At 50.5% G+C, this 16840-nt stretch overlaps 3 protein-coding genes across 3 annotated transcripts; 1 reads left to right on the top strand and 2 right to left on the bottom strand.

Moving 5' to 3' along the window:
* Nucleotides 1-5: 5 nt before the first annotated feature.
* On the bottom strand, nt 6-12008 carry LOC117146556. The gene is made up of 2 exons (XM_033312854.1): nt 11881-12008; nt 6-3242 (listed from the first exon to the last, which is right to left on the bottom strand). Exons 1-2 carry the CDS (start codon nt 11881-11883, stop codon nt 327-329), a joined length of 2919 nt encoding a protein of 972 aa, XP_033168745.1. The 5' UTR covers nt 11884-12008; the 3' UTR covers nt 6-326.
* LOC117146554 (WD repeat-containing protein 7) lies at nt 4175-11378 on the bottom strand. The gene is made up of 2 exons (XM_033312852.1): nt 10791-11378; nt 4175-9567 (listed from the first exon to the last, which is right to left on the bottom strand). Exon 2 carries the CDS (start codon nt 9449-9451, stop codon nt 4871-4873), a length of 4581 nt encoding a protein of 1526 aa, XP_033168743.1. The 5' UTR covers nt 9452-9567; nt 10791-11378; the 3' UTR covers nt 4175-4870.
* Nucleotides 12009-12097: 89 nt separating the features above from the next.
* LOC117146555 (ER degradation-enhancing alpha-mannosidase-like protein 2) lies at nt 12098-15729 on the top strand. The gene is made up of 3 exons (XM_033312853.1): nt 12098-12732; nt 12795-13923; nt 13992-15729. Exons 1-3 carry the CDS (start codon nt 12608-12610, stop codon nt 15690-15692), a joined length of 2955 nt encoding a protein of 984 aa, XP_033168744.1. The 5' UTR covers nt 12098-12607; the 3' UTR covers nt 15693-15729.
* Nucleotides 15730-16840: the final 1111 nt, after the last annotated feature.

Genomic DNA, 16840 nt, shown 5'->3' with positions numbered 1-16840 from the left:
CGAAATTTGTAAAAAAAAATGTTTTTTTTCCTGTTTATTGAAGACTTGCTACAAACTTGTTATTCAACTTTCTTACACAGTCAATGCAATATTTAAAAAAGGGTAATAGTACCAATGCTTTCTGTGAAATTTTAAATAGAATTTCCCACAAAGCTCTGGTATTAAAAAAAAAAAAAATTGAATCCGAAAAATGTGCGGATTATTTCGTTACATTTCCTATTTCAAAACTATATTCAAAACTTTTCACGAAAACTTTACCTAAACCTAAAGTCCAGAAGGCCGGCGTAGAAAAGAGACTAAAGATGCGGGTATTGGCCATCGGTCCTCTACAGCTCCTTATCGTACACAAACTCCTCTTCCTCCTCTCCTTCCATGATCAGGCCGACCATGTCGTCCTCCTCGGTCTCGGCGGCCGATTGAAACTCCTCATCAGATTCCTTCATCGACTCAATGGTGATCTGCGTGTCCTCGGTCACAGCCGGATTGAGTGACTGCTCCTCCGTGTCCAGGTGCTGCTCCTCCAGGTCCAGGTGCTGCTCCTCCAAGTCCAGCTGCTGCTCCTCCGGGTCCAGATGCTGCTCCTCCGGGTCCAGATGCTGCTTCTCCGGGTCCAGGTGCTGCTCCTGTGTGTTCTGATCCTCGTCTTGTCCTTGCTGGCTCGCATACCCTGCATTTTCCGACCCGCCAGATTCCAGTTTCTCTTCCTTCTCTGTGTCCGTGTCCATTGGCTGGCTACTGTAGTCCTTCTTGTCATCTTCGCTGTCCTCCTTCCCTGCTTCCTGCTTTGGACTGCCTTTCGCTTTTATCTTGGAGGTATCTGCGGCGGGCTCCTCATCTGCCCCTTGCTTGTGATCCTGCACATGGTTCTCATCGATCTCGTCCTCGGATTTCAGCGATTTCATATCTTCATCGCCATCCGCCACGCGACTCAAGCTCTTCTCCTCCAAGCGTCTGCTGATGTCCATGGCTATGAACTCCAGCCGTCCCTGGACACTCATCTGGAACACCTCGCGGTGTTCGCTGCAGATTAGATTGCTGCGCACTTCCTCGAGGCAGCCTTCGAGCACCTCGTTAACCTCTTTCACTTCGCAGTCGCCGCCGAGATTCTGGGTCACGATCAGCAGCGTGGTCAGGTTCTTTAGCAGCTTTATCATCCGCGTATTCTTCACCATGCCCTTGTTGAGCTCGTCGACCGTCTTGGACGCCTTGGCGCGGCACTCCTCGCGCAAATATGTCGGCGAGATCATGGCCTGGACATTGCGATTGCGTGTCAGGCTGGAGGACAGCTCCTGCACCTTGGTGAGCTCGAACATGAGCTCGGCGTTGATGCGCTCGATGGTCACGATGTTGAAGGCATACTGCCGCTGGAAGTTGTCTGCAATCTGTCGGCGATGGCGATCCCCATTCTCGTCATGGCTTATCATATCGCCCATGGCCAGCTCGGCGGTGGCGTTCATCTTGTTGAGCCGCTGGATTCGATCCGCCTTAACTGCAATGTACTTCTCCAGGCGCACCAGATGCTCCAACAGCGAGGTGGAGTAGCCGCGATGTCGCGCCAACTGCTGCCGAATGGGACTCACGCCCACCGAATCCTGTCCCAGCAGGGGATCACTCTTGTTCAGCTTCATGCTGAGCGCATTTCGCGCAGCCGCATTATTGGTGGCCAGGTGCTTCTCCGGTTTGAAGTAGTATGATCCCGCTCCAGCTCCGCCGACTACCTTTTCCCTCTTTTGCAGATAGTTGTTGGTAAGATGGGCCGTGAAGCCCAGATTGGTGGTGAAGCCGAGGTTATTTGTTTGATAGATGCTCATCAAGTTCGGCCGGAAGTCCTTGGTGAAGCTGTGCAGCGGCAGCATCTCGTGAAAGTTCTCCGACACAATCTCGTAGTCTGGGATGGCGTGTGTGCCCAAGCCGATTCGTTCGAAGGTCACTCGGTACATGGCGTTTAGTGAGTCGTAGGCGGCCACTGTGCCCGCAAAGATCCCGTCCTGGGGAGATCTTAATCTGGCAGTGACCTTGGTGCCGAGCGGCAGTGTCATCGGTATTTTCTCAGGCATGTCCGATAGCACGGACACGGAGTCCTTGAACTCGCCTGGCTTCCGCGATTGCAGAGTCCGGATCAACTGGCGCTTTCGCTCCAACTCCTTGCGCTCCTCGCTGAAAAATTTTGCGGAGCAGCGCCGCGGCCTGCCCATCCTCCGCCTAATATTCACCCACTCGTGGCGAATGAGGCTCCGTGTGCCCAGCCTGGGTGCCAGCTCATTCACATGGTTCATGAACTCATCACGGCATTCGAATAGCGGCTTGTCAACGTACGAGTAGAACCACTCGGCTATGGCCCACTTATGCGCTTTGGGCAACTTGAGCAGATTGCGCAGCCGAAGGCCAATGGACTGGCCCAACCGCTTGTTCGCCAACGCTGCAGCCTCTGCCTGGTTAGCTTCCTCCTCGGCGGCCGCTACTGCAGCCACCGCTGCAGCACTACCCTTTCCAATGAAATGGGCTCCCCGCCCTGTTTTCGGTCCTCCTGAGCCCAGCTTGCTGCCCACCTGGCTCTTCGATGGCGTCGCCTTCTTGTGCTTGCCCAACTGCTGGGGCTGATTGCTGGCCGAAACGGAGTTGGGTCCCTGCTCACTGGAACGCATGTAGCGGGAGACCACTCCCTTGCGCTTCTTCAGCACCTTCGATGGGGTGAGCGGGATCTTTTGGCTAGAGCCACCGCCGGCAGACTGCGGCGGTCTGCCGGGCGTTTTCTTGGGTGCCAAGCTCATGCGCAGCGGCTTGTCATCGTTGATGATGTTCTCGTCGTAGAAGAGACGATTTTTTTTTCGTATCCGAGCAGGCATTCCACGGGCGTTTAGGGTCGGGATGGGGACCTTCTGGACTTTGGGCTTGGGCGGCGGTGCGCTGCCCACGCGTTGGAGTCCCAGCGTCGCTAGGCTGAAGGCCGGCGGCTCAACTTGCTCCTCCGGTGCGCTGTTCTCGTTGCTATCCGGCTCCTCGTCATCATCCTCTTCGTCGACGTGCTCCTCATCCTCCTCCATCTCTTCGTCGTCGTCGGGGTTGAGGACTTCGCGATTGATTTCCTCGTCGTGCTCCATCGGCAGGACGTCAATGGACCCACTCCCCTCGCTGAGAGCGGACTGTGTACAAATTGCGGAGTCGGATACGGAAGCTCCTGCCTTCTTGCCCCAGCCTTTTTGGTTTACTGCAACGGACATTCTCGTTGGACGGCCGGTAAGCTGAAATTCAAGGAGCACAGTTTATCAGGTGAGAATCTGGGCGACTATAACCGTGTAATCTAGGCTCGCCAACAGGGCTCCCCCACAATGCCAGGTGCGCTCCAACGGAAGCGGTGGCCCCACCAACCGAAAGTACAGGGAAGCAGAATTTGCAGATGTTTCTTGACTTTATTTGTTGTATACTCCGTACATAATTGTTATAGTTGCTTCGTTTCTTTTGTTTGTGTAATACTTTGATTGAAGGATCTCGTATATAAGTATGCTCGTGTCCTCACATATATATGAATATATATCATTTGCAATTGAAATTAAGCACAATTCAATTAACTCTCTCACATAGTTACACGTGTGTTTGCTGTGTTGTATTGGATACGTAAACGAACACATATTGCAAATTCAGTTGGGTATATATGTATGCATTATTATATCTATAGTTAGGATAAGTAGTTCTCCCGTACAGCTGCAGGCACTTCTGTTGCCCAGTTACCAGTTAACCAGTTGACCAGGAGGCTGGCTGGCTGGCTTCCAAGGCTCCAAATACCGCCATCTGCTCGATGCACATTAACATTAACGCCGCAAATGAACTGTGTGTGTTGTGTGTGTGTTTTGTGGCAAGCATTTTGTGAACAGGATGCCCAAGCCACAACAACACAGGACAATATGACTTTTTACACAGGCCTAAGCATAAATATAACATCGAAAGAATCAGATATATGGGAGTTACAATGGTTATAATGTAGTGTAAAAAAAAACTACGCTCACTAGTTGTTTAATCCTCGTTCGAGGAAACTCTGGTTGCTTGGCCTTCGCTTCGTTACTTGCTCAATACAATTGTTTAGGTTTATTTTAGATATATATATAACAATACATTAGGCATAACAAATATCAATAATAATAATAATAGTAGCATACAATAGTAATAATAATAGTTGTGTAATAATAATAACAGCTTTTCATTCTTTGTTTTTTTTTTTCGTTTTTCATTTCCTTTGCTTTTCTCGTGTAGTTGTGTTTGCTTGCATATCTGGTTAATTGTTGTTTGCTTTGTTAATATTTGGATTTGGATTTAGTTATCTTTTTTCCGCATTGGAAATTAACGACAAACAGAAACAGAAACAGAAATACGTGTTCTAAGAGTATGGGTAAAAGTTAGGCACTAAAAATGAAAATGGACGCAGAGGGGCGAATAAGAGACATATTAAAATCGTGTAATACATTAAAATACATACAGATACGGATTAGATACAGATACAGATACAGTACAGATATTTAGGGTAAGTATATAAATAAATAACAAAATGTGTTGTGAATTTTCGCTTGAACTAACTTCGCTTAGCTTCCCGTTTGCCCTAGCTTTGCTTTCCTTTTCGTTTCGACTTAATGTTGCTAAGCTTTTCTTCGTTTCAATTACCTTAACTACTCAACGAAACGCCATACATTACCACACTTTTATTTTCGAATTATTATTGTTTTGTCGTTTCTGCTCCTCCAGCTCCTCCTGCTCCACCGCCAAGTCGTCCTCCTCGTTCTGCTCCTCCGAAGTGCTGCTCTGAAGCCCGCACTGATTGCCTAATAACATGCTATACATCCCGCAGGACTCACTACTCCATTATCATCGCTCCTTCACCTTAGACATTGAACCGCGTCTCGGATCCGTCGGCCAGCATGAGGGTCACCGTGCGATTGTTGATCCACACTAGCTTGGCCAGGCGCATCGGATTCAGGCGCGACACATCCGGAATGGGGGCCGTGGAGTAGCCCTTCGTACAGCGCGTCTGCGACTGGCCCAGTCCGAACATCCCCGTTGAGGTCTGCCAGAAGGAGAGGCGGTTCTCTGCGCAGGAGTACGAGACCAGGTACTTGCCGTCCGGCGAGAAGGCCAGCGAGGTGATCGGATGCGTGTGGGCCGGGATCATCTGGCACTTGTTCTGGCGCAGCTCGTATATGGCAAGGTTGCCACTATTGGCGCCCACGGCGATGCGGCGTGTTTGGGCGCAGTGCGAGATCTGGTTAAACTTGCAGATGGCAGGACACAGCTCCGCCAGGCCGCGGTTCTTCAGTTCGTTGCCGTCCACGCAGTGCAGGGCGATGTCCATCACCTCCACAAGGAGGCCGGCGATCTCCGACTGCATCTTGTCGATTAGCATCTCAACGCACTGCAGAATCTCGCCCTTGGCCTTGTGCAGAACGGACTGGGTGAGCGGCGTGTTGATGGACTGCGCGTTCTGCTGCATCGTATTGTACCTGGCTACCTCGCGCGCCATCGTAGTGATGAACGCCGCCGGCCGAGCGGTGGCTATCAAACGCAGAGCGTGCCTGGCGGTTCGGCAGGCATCCGCTTGCGGGGTTAGTGGGAGTTTGTAGTTCAGATTTGGCACTGCTTTGCCCTCGCACGATATCTCCAGCAGGCCGAGGAGCACCTTGGACACATCCAGGTACGGCTCCCACACGGTAAATCCACGACCCAATAGATCGATGGCTGCCCGGCGCAGTGGCGTGTATTGCGGCAGCTTGGGAGATGGTGGTGCGTACAGCAGGTGAGCCAGGGCCATTGAAGTAAGACGGGCTAGATTGTTGGCTATGCCGAAGCCCTCCACGACACTGGATTTTCGCCGTTCCCCGCCAGCAACTCCACTGGTTAGATTAGCTCCCGTGGCCATGCTAATACTTCCACGGTGATTCGGCGACTCCTGGGATATATCCTGTCCAAATTCTGCTCCTATAACACCCAGTAGGATTACTGCCGTAGTTTGTTTGCGCTTTAGCTCCGACAAGCTGGATGGTTTGCGTATAATCTCCTCCTCTTCCTCTTCGTAGTCTTCATCTTGGTGGGCATCTCCGCCAGGAACGCTGCCACCTGGTCCGCTACCACTCCCAGCAGCACCGCCTCCGGAGCCTCCGACGCCCACCCCTCCATTGCCGCCCGATCCCGAGCCAGCTCCTCCGCTTGCCGGCTGGCTTATCAGGGCCAACTGCTGTTGGGCTCCCACTATGGGCTCGGTGTGCGTGTAGAGTGGCAGGTATTGTGCCCAGCTCTCGACTAGCTGCTTGCGACCCTTCTTGCCCATCCGAGTAAGCTCGCCCAAAAGGATCTGCTGGGCCGCCTCCCTGATCTCTATGCAGTGATGCTGCCAGCGCTTGACCATCATTTCCACCTGTGGACGCTTGAATTTCTTGGGCTCCAGGGCCTCAATTTTGTCGGGCAACAGGAAGCAATGGTGGGTAGCAAGCAGGCTCCAGGCGTGCTTGATCTGAGAGATGTGGTGGGCCATCAGCTCCTCGCGCTCTTCCTCGTTGCTCAATGTGGAGTCCGTGCGCTGGGCCAAGCGCTGCAGCTTCTTGTGCTTCTCGCTGTCCGGCAGAAAGGAGGCCGCGCTCATCGACAGCAGCGTGTTGGACATGGCCACCAGCGCGAGAATATGGTTAGTGGTCAACGTAGTGCTGAGCTCCCAATGCAGACGGGATGTGAAAACAGCCGTGAGATGCTCCAAGCGCTGCAGCTCCTCTGGCAGCGGGCGCTTCTTGGAGCTGGAGGGAAGCTGGATTCCGGGTGGTATGGCATAGTTGTTCTGCCATGTGGGCAGCAGCAGCGACATATAGCCGGCCTTGGAAAGCACTCCGTATGAGATGGGAACAATGGGTCTAAGCAGGCCCAAGCGCGTCTCGCACATCTTGTCTAGATGTGGATCCAGGCCCCAGGAATGGAGCAGCGAAAGAAGTAGCTGGGCTACCTCCATAACATGCGTGACCTCCATCTTGGAAGCGATTTTGCTCTTCAGGTCCTGCTGCTCTTCGTGCGGCTCTACTGCCTTTTGCAGGCTCTCCACCTTGGCCTGTACTTTCTTCTCGACAATCTCTGTTTTCTCCTTGAACTTCTGCACCAGCCCGTGTTTGTCTTTGTCCTTTAGAATCTTCTCAACATCCACGGCCTTGTTCTTCACCTTGTTGAAGAAGTCACCGATCTTCTTGCTAGCATCCAAATGCATCGATTTGCCATCTTTGGGATTCTGCAGGTGGACACCAAGTGATTCCAAGGTAGCTGGTGTCATCTGTGCGTATTCCTCGCTATGCAATTCAAAGATCAGTCCCTCGATGTCAAAGAAAAGGATGTGGCTCTCCGCGTCCTTTGGATTAGTACGAAGACCCTGGATCACCAAAGGATTGCTGCGGTGCTTCATCAGGAAGTCGAAGTTTCCTTGGTTATGACCCTGAAGTTGCTGGAGCTGCGTTATCCCGCGCTGGGTAGCATGACGGATTGCATTCATGTTGCGCGACTTCAGGCCACGGAAGAAGTGCACCGCCGGATTGGCCATACCCATCTCGCTGGCAGATGCACCATTGGAACCACCGCCGCCGCCGCCCGAGCCGCCATCCTCCGCCTGTTCATCGCAAGCGGAAAGGACTTCCTCTGCCAGCATCCCGTGAAGCACTCGATCGAGGTGACCCGTTTCCATTTGCCAAACGTACACGCTGCCATCGGAACAGCCTACGATTAGAAAGTCGTCCAGGGGACGCCATTTAATGGTAACCACAGGGAATAGATGTCTGCTTGCCAGGGTCACACACTTGCGCTCCTGAAGGGACACTAGCGTAACGGAATGGTCCGAGGCCACCGAACATATACATTTCAGGATTCTTGGACTACAGCTCTCTGGCGGCACCAGCAGTTGTGTGATCTCACCCGCATGAACGCAAAACCGATGCAGCAAGCTGCCGCTGTACAGATCCCACAGACACACGGCGAAATCGATGCCGCCGGAAAGTAGATGCGACTTCTCGTATCTCGAGTGAATCATCGAGGGGCACAGCAGGCAATTGACCCTTCCACGATGACCGTAGAGGATCTGATGCGAGGGCCAATCGCTGAAGTTCTGCTTGATGCCTACCAGCAGCTGCATCATCACTGTCTGGGTGGCTGGGACTATGACTATGCTGCCATCCTCGCGTCCGATCACCAGGCGACTCTGCTGTGGCAGATAGATGCTCGAGGTGAGCTTCACCGGCGACTCTGTGATGCGGGACAGCTGATCCAGGATGCCCACGGGTGGTGGATCCATTATGGACCACGCCTCGACCAACGAAGTGCACACGTGCGGCTTGAGGGGTCGCGGCGGCATCTGTTTGGCCTGCAGTATGCTAATATTGTCTAACGGCACCTCCGGCACATTCCACACAGAGATGTATCCCTCGGAGTCTCCGCGCAGAAGATTGTGCTGGCCACCGGCGCCCTGAAGCAACTTCATGGCTGGGGGGCACGACAGCACCTTATCACCGGCGTGTTGCAACACGTAGTAGAGGTAAGGTGCATCCCTGACCACACTCTTCGAGTGGAACTCCTTGTTGTCGGGAATGCAGTTTGCGGGCAGCTTGTACAAGTAGCCCTTTCCCTCATCTGTCCATAGCATTACCCGGTCGGAGGTGATGAAGTCGCCGCCCTGCCAACGTTCCCTTGCCGGAGCGATTACGGAGCAGAGTACAGTGAAGTCGCCGGCATCGTAGATCTGCCAGTATTTGGTACAAACTAAGAGCACTGTGCGCTGGTTCTGGGCACAGCAATTCATGGTGATGGCATTCAGGCAGCGGATCTCCTTGGATTCGTTCTCGTAAATGGGTTCCGCGTGTTTGTTCTCGTTGCCCGTCAGAGTCCAGACCTTCACGGTTCCGGTGGTGGTGATGGCCAACACTACGTCATCCTTGCGACGCATGGGACGCAGTACGTGAATAGCGGATATCCAATCCGGTTTGACCTTTGAGCTGAGCACGTAGATCACCTCTAGGCTGAACGGATCCATGACCATGATTTCAGCATAGTAGCCAATGCAAAAGAGGCGCACATCCTCGCTGTTAGCGGTGTGGTAGCTCTGGATTTGGGTGTGTACCTGGGGAAGCTTGACTGCCTCCATGCACTTGCCGTCCGTAAGATCCCAGGTGCACATCTCTCCGTTCTCAGACGAGCTGACCAGGAAGTTGTTCTCCGGCAGAAGCGAGGCACGCACTAAGCACAAAACGGGCGCCGAATGGCCCACCAATAGGCACCGCGGCGACATCTTCAGGGTGGTGGGCTCCACTTGCCAAAGGCAGATCTGTCCATCGTAGCAGCCGGTGACCAGGGTAAACTGATCGTCCGAGAGGAACACGCTAGAGATGCAGTGCGTGGGCGCGGTGGGACCCCACAGCACCACTGGCACCACCAGATTGGTACTCACCATGGTGGTGCGCTTTACCCAATCTGTGCGGTGGCTCTCCTTCTTCTCCTCCTCCGCCGGCTTCCTTCTGCTCCCTGCTCGTGTCGCTGGCGATCGTTGCTTTGCTGCGACTGCGGCCTCTGCAAGAATGGTTATTGAGTAAACATTTGCTTACTTCCACCTAGTGGATGTGGATTATGTATGGTTGCCCCTGTGTGTGTATGAACTCCAGTTGGGGTCGGCTTTGAGTGCGTGGATGGTACAGTGAAAGCTGCTAATCAGTGACTCACCCAAGGTCTTTCGAATTTTTTGATTTCTCATCATCATTTTATTCGACTTGCTTTCCTAGCAGCTAATAGTGCTCTACAACCCACAGCTGTCCAATGTAAATTGAAAACTGAATTTATATGGCGTTCTTAATGGAAAAGATGAATGGCAAAAGGGGTAATGTTGCCTAACGTTTTATAAACAAGCTCATTTCCTGTTGAGTGTTTAAACAGACTCTTCGGGAATAAGCGAAGTCGAACTGAGCTAAGTTTACATTTACAGCTTATGCAATTTGTAAACATTATAATAACAATTAAAGGAACAAAGTGCAACCATTGGAGATACTTTTTAATATGCTTAACTGACGATTTTTTGGTCACTGAGAACAATTACAGGAGAAGCATAATAAATTGGGTTGTAAATACGTAAGTATTTATAGAGATCCATCTTAAATCTTAAACAAGAGTATGAGATTAGATAAAACTTCCTATTTTTATGGATAGATTATTTGGTATAGCTACAGTCTTGGGTCTTGCGAGCTGGTTCGCTGGCCTGATAGTGATTTCTGTGTGTTATTGTTATATCAATCTCCTAGGAATCTGACTTTATCGTGTTAGTGAGTTCTTCACAGGGTTTTCCCCTCCTAGCTTGTAGGTGAATTTGTCAGTCGGAGTGACCTGCAAAGCTCTTCAGATAAGACCGCCTTACAGGTGACACTCGTTCCAGCCCCCGGCCCCTTATCAGCACGTGTGTCCACCTTGGTCAGCCTCCACTGTACTCCACTCCACCTCGGAATCGGATTGTCCAAAGATAAACAAGGGTTATACAATACATATGTGCGCCGGGCGACAGTGGCGAAAGCAGAGACCCGATCCGCGGATATATATCGGGTTTCGTGCGGAGATGGGTATATGGGAGGGTGCCTGCTGTCGCCAATTGAAAGATCAATTAATTGTCCGACTATTTGGCATCGCAATTTGAGCGGATTTTGCCTCTGCTATCGCACGCACGCACACACAAACACACACACCTTCAACCTGGGCACGCACACAGGGACAAACAATAATAATTGTAGATAACTGGGCATTTAGCTAACATTTTTCAGCAGTTTTCCGTATTGGGCTGGCTGCCGCGCGTGATTCCTCCGCTATGGATTCCGATTGCGATGCCAATTCCAATTCCGAATCCGAGTTCGATTCCGAGTCAGCCTGCTCTCGATATGGAGAACTTAATGATGGTCCGCTACTGGTGGTGACGCTGCTTATTGATCCTGGTCGACGGACATCGCGGTGGCGGAGCAGCGGACTTCAATGTCGATTTCGATTCGATTTGATTCTAATTTATGGACACGGGACGGGCGAAACGCACACCACCCCCCGAGCACACCAACACACTAACACCTTTCCGCTGTACAGATGCTTACAACACACACACGTTGCGTTGCTGTTGCTACTTTGTTATTGCTTTTGCTCGCCACTTTTGCGAACTGCTCATATTTGTTACACACACTTTCCGCTGGAACATGCACTCCACGGAATCAAAACACTGCACTGTACTTTCGATTTACTAGCTATTTCCTTTTTTTACACGAGTGTGAAAAAAAGCAACGAAAATATTTTATCGACCGTGGAGTAAAATTTTTCGATAGGTTGGCGTGAGCGGACAGGGTTGCAACCGCAACTCCGGACGCTCTGCTATCGATGCCATGCGAGGGCCGACAACCCTGACCAAAAAATTTAATATTTTTCTTTAATTGTTTATAAATATGCAAGCAACTGGGTGGAAACACGATTTCCAGACCCCAAATGGCACACGCTTATGCCTACGATCAACGGAATGGTTTCGATATGGTTTTTGGCCAGCCAGAGGCAATCCCGCATGTATATACCCACAATGTTGTTACTTTTTGCCCAACGGACAATTAAGCATACGCGATTGCATTTAAACGGACGCCTTTCGCGGAGTACAAAAGGCACACGGGCCGTAACGCAGTGACTCCGCGAGGTAATAATCGACCACCTTTCTGAGTTATCCCACGCGGAGAATGATTCAAAACCGAAATACATCGCTGCCCACCGCCAGAACTGCAATCCGCGGTCGGAAGCGTAACAAAGGCTGCGAATTTCTTGGTCAGCTCATCCGGAGGATGTCCGGGTGTGAAACGGGAGCAGAAGGCAGTTACTTACCATAGGGTACAATTCCTTCTATTGGAGGCGGTCGTTTCGCTGAATATTTTGAATTTAAATCACTTTTTACCCGTACAAACCACACACTTTTGAATGGCCAAAAAAAAAAACTGATCCGTGCTGCCAACTCGGCGCAAATAAAAGTATAAATGAGCGCGTGCCGCGCAAAGCAGTCACAAACAATCGGTATATTTTTCACCACAAACTTTCTGAATTTTTAAAGAAATTGACGTTTAGTTTTTCCAGCCCGACTTTTATTTTGCCGCGCTGATTTTACGGCTGTTCTGTTCTTTAACAAGCAATGGCCACCATCCAAATTCGATCTGACCACCCTTTCGCTAGTTATTCGATCAGCAACAGCTGATTGCACCCTACGATATGACATATCCGATTGTTGGGCGCTTTGTAGGGTACAATTAACGTACTTTAGAATTGGCGAAGAATACAGTGTTTGTTAGCCTATCGTGTTTGGTTGTCACCTTAAAAAAGCCCTTTGGTTTGTGCTCTCTCCCCCGCTTGCTTCTCTAGGCGCTCTATAAAAAAACACTCACCGTATGGAATTCGTAGGGCATTCGACGGTCGATGCCACCACCGTATCAGCCCTTGTTGTGATTTTGCGTCAACGTAGCCGCATTTGACTTCCACGCATCCCACATCCACGCTGGCTATGGAACGCTGACCATGCCCATAATTGAATTAGCGGCCCTGATTGATTGACTGTCCCACGATGCAGCAGCAAACCCGGAACACCGGCTATCCGTGCACCCTCATCTGCGCGGTACTCCTCGTCCTGCTGTCCAACGGTGTCAGCGGGCAGAAGCAGTATTCCAAGGCAAGAAAGTTGGAACTGAGGTGGGTCACTGCTAGGCCTAATTTCGGACATACTAATCCTAACCAATCAATGCAATCTGCAGGGAGGATGTGCGGCGCATGTTCCAGCACGCATACGATGGTTACCTGCGCCACGCCTCCAACTACGATGAACTACGTCCGCTGACTTGCGATGGCCACGACACCTGGGGCAGCTACTCCTTGACACTGATCGACGCTCTGGACACTCTGGCCACCATGGGCAATTTCACGGAATTCCGCCGCGCGGCACGACTGCTCGAGGAGAAGATGGATTTTGACAGGGACATCAACGTGTCCGTATTCGAGACAAACATCCGCATCGTGGGCGGGCTGCTGTCCGCGCATCTGCTCTCCAAGCGGGCTGGCGTAGAGCTAGAGCCAGGATGGCCCTGCAAGGGACCTCTGCTGCGACTAGCTGAGGATGTGGCCCGGCGATTATTGCCAGCCTTCGTCACGAACACAGGGATGCCCTATGGCACGGTGAACCTGCGCTATGGCGTGCCCAAGGGCGAGACCTCCATAACCTGTACGGCGGGCGTGGGGACATTCCTCATCGAATTTGGCACCCTCAGCCGGTTGACCGGGAAAACCATCTACGAGGATGTTGCTCTGAAGGCGGTGCTTGCTCTATGGGCATATCGCTCGCCCATTGGACTCTTTGGCAATCACATCGACGTGCAGAGCGGTCGTTGGACCGCCCTCGACTCTGGTATCGGAGCAGGAGTGGATTCCCTTTTTGAATACCTAGTAAAGGCATCTGTCCTGCTCAATCGCCCGGAACTATTGGAGTTATTCCACGAGGCTCGCGCGGCCATTGATAAGTATATGCGCAAGGAGGACTGGTACGTGTGGGTAGGCATGAACAAAGGCCGCGTCACCCTTCCCGTCTTTCAGTCCCTGGAGGCGTTTTGGCCCGGCATCCTGAGCATTATTGGCGACACGGAGCCGGCCTTGCGCACCATATCACGGTACATTGGGGTCTGGAAGAAGTACGGCTTTCTGCCAGAGTTTTATAACATCGCTGCTGGAGAGGCATCGCCGAATCGGGAGGTGTACCCCCTGCGACCGGAGCTGATCGAGTCAGCTATGTATCTCTACCGAGCCACAGGAAACGAGTATCTTCTAGAGTTTGGAGAGCATATGCTGGAGACCTTGGAGTTCAGTGCCAAAACCAAATGCGGATATGCAACGGTAAGAAGTTCTGTGAATAAGCTTTTTAAGAACTTAAAACTAATATATATGCTTGCCTAATTTTTCAGATTCGCAATGTTGTCACCCACGAAAAGGAGAATCGCATGGAGTCATTCTTCCTGGCGGAAACAAGCAAGTACCTTTATCTGCTGTTTGACGAGGAAAACTTCCTGCACAACGATGGGTCCGGAGGCGAGCTGCTGTCAACCGAGGATGATGTGTGCGTGGTACAGGCCGGTGCCTACATTTTCAACACAGAGGCTCATCCCATGGACATGTCAGCCCTCCACTGTTGCCACGCCCACAACGAGGACATCTACACCTCTCTGGATCTACAGCGATTTAGTCCACGGGCGATATTGGAAAGGAGCAAAAAGCGGCAGGTAGCTCTTCAGGAACAGTGGGTTCCCCAGTGTCACCCAGAGAACAACGAGTTCTTTAATAAAGAGGATGAGAATGTGCAGGCGCAGGACTCTGGAAAAGAGCAGGAACGCGAGCAATCCGGCGCAAGCACTACCATGGCCGTAGATATTGAGGTGTTCGACGAGTTTCAACAGCCCGCCGGCGATCTGCTGGTGAGCAACTTCGAGCAGATACGCGAGGAGCGGGAGGTAAACGAGAGCCTGCACAGAAAAGTGGTGACCCGAAACCAGTTGACAGTCAGCGATCTGGATGAATTCTTTGCGCAGCGACGGGAGAGTTTCGCAAGCGCCTCCGAGGCTCTTAATTATGTAAAGACCTTCATGGCCAACTATACCATGGATGTAGCCTTTATACAGGGCTTGCAACTGTACGATTCTAATATGAGTAGTGTATTGGGCACAGGTGCCCAAAAAGAGTATGAGTCTCGAATGAGAACCCTTTGGCAGCTGTACGAACTGCAGCAGCAATATGTGGCCAACATCCGAGTGATTCAAGGATTAGGTTTGCTAACCTTTCCGGCGGACGGTGACCGGATACCTAGCCATTTGACAGAGGTGTTGGACAGCCTGGATAAGTCGGCTCACTTGGAGCATATAGATCTACAAGATCTCGAAACAAGAGTGTCCAATACCTCCTCGCCCCAGTTGGTTAATATAAGAAAAGTTATTCTGAATGCACGTAATGCCTATGCCATAGCCATGGTCAATACTTCGGCCATGCAGGAATTTGCTATCCGAATCTACCTCAGTGGCACTTCGGAGGCCAGCGTGCGCATTCACCCACTTTTGGAAGACGCAGAACTAAGTCAGGAAGCACGGAAAAGGCCATTTAAGTTGGCGGAGGAGCGAGCCCTCTTCAGCTACGCCCGTCGAATAGTGGACTTTCGGAAACGAATGGCGGAGACAGTGGACCGATTACAGACGCTCATGCAGGACATTCCGCCACCCAAAAGGAAAGAGGCCACTGTCGACTCTCAGGACGCCAATGCAGATGCGTCTACAGTCTACACTCAAACCCAAGCCCAAATGGCGGCGCCAGCACAGAAGCCGGAGCCGAGCCAGGAAGCGAAGCAGTCGACACAAATTCAAAAAGGAAAGCTTGCCGAAAACGGCTCGGGATTGGGTGAAGAGGAGTCCGGCTGCGTGTGGTCGCAGTTGGTGCAGACCATCCTGCGGAAGACCACGGTGCAGCGGGTCAAGTTTGACGAGGCCGTACTCCAGGAAAATACGCGCAAGGCACTGGAGAAGCACGCCCGCAAGGAGTTACCCCACCATCTGTTCGCCTGCCACCGGCCGGAGTACATTGAGGGATTCGCCTATCGGGACTTTTATCCTGAAGCGCTGTAGCAAAGACACTAGAATAAAAAGATGCGTAACGGCCATACATTGGTTTGGCACTATGCGGCCACTTTTTTGGTGAAGGCCAAATTTGCTCTCTTTCCGCTCGCTTACGCTGGGAGCGTAAGAAATCTAAAAATAGAATTTTCTTGCTTGTGTGAGTAAAAACAAGAGACGAGAACGAGTATATGTGTGCGTCTTGTGCTAGAAGACGATTTTCGTGCCGAAATCAATTCTGATCGAAGAAACGAATTTACATATTTGGAGTTGTGGCCAATTTCGTAGCAATATGATGATGGCGCGCTATTCTTCCCACCCAAAAGTGCGCGCTTTTTAAAAATATGAAATTGGAAAAGGCCAAAAAAAAAAATTTAACTGAAAGCTGAATATAATGCGCATTTTAAATAATAAAAATGGTTCATTTAGATACATCATATTAAGTCAAATGACTTAATAAGTATACTAAATAATTAAAGCAAATACAAAGGAAATTGTTATAACTACTGTAATTTGAAACATAAATATTCCAAAAAAGACATTATTCTAGTGTCTTTGGCTGTAGCCACGCAACCACCTCACCAACCAACGACTGATCTGTAGATATGTATTTAGTTACTTAGGGGTATTCGCTCTGGTGACTGGGCAACCACATAGATAAGTCTCACGCAGATTTTATTTCGAACTGCACTACTTCCGATGGGGATTTAAAAGTGGGCTGTTGGGCCCTTTTATTAACTTATTTTTGCGAAATTAAAAGACTTTGTAGCGATTTCGAACGATTATGGTTTATTTCTTTTATCGAAGTTTGACATCGATGCGCGCATGAAAATGAGCGACTCTATTGCAGAGCGAACAGGACCGAGTGCTAAGCCAAAGGTGTAAGCGCGAAAGTAGAAGTAGCTTAGATAACGAAAGATAATCGCGTTTGCGAATTTATCTCAATTCACTCAGAGAACAATCACCTCTAACGGTCATGATATTTGTAGTGCTGTACTTTTTACTTTTCTATCGTTTTAAAACATTTACATTTTTGTTTAAATTGTTAACTGCATACATATATGTAATAACCAAACCAGCATACCATTTCCTGGAACTTCAACTTCTTGTACAATCATGTCTACCAGCGATTTCTTAAAGCTTAGTTAAGATAAGATTAT

The sequence above is a fragment of the Drosophila mauritiana genome, chromosome X, assembly GCF_004382145.1.
Source record: "Drosophila mauritiana strain mau12 chromosome X, ASM438214v1, whole genome shotgun sequence".
Lineage (NCBI taxonomy): Eukaryota > Metazoa > Arthropoda > Insecta > Diptera > Drosophilidae > Drosophila > Drosophila mauritiana.
The sequence above is the reverse complement of the archived record's forward strand: the minus strand, read 5'-3'. Positions and strand labels throughout refer to the sequence as shown.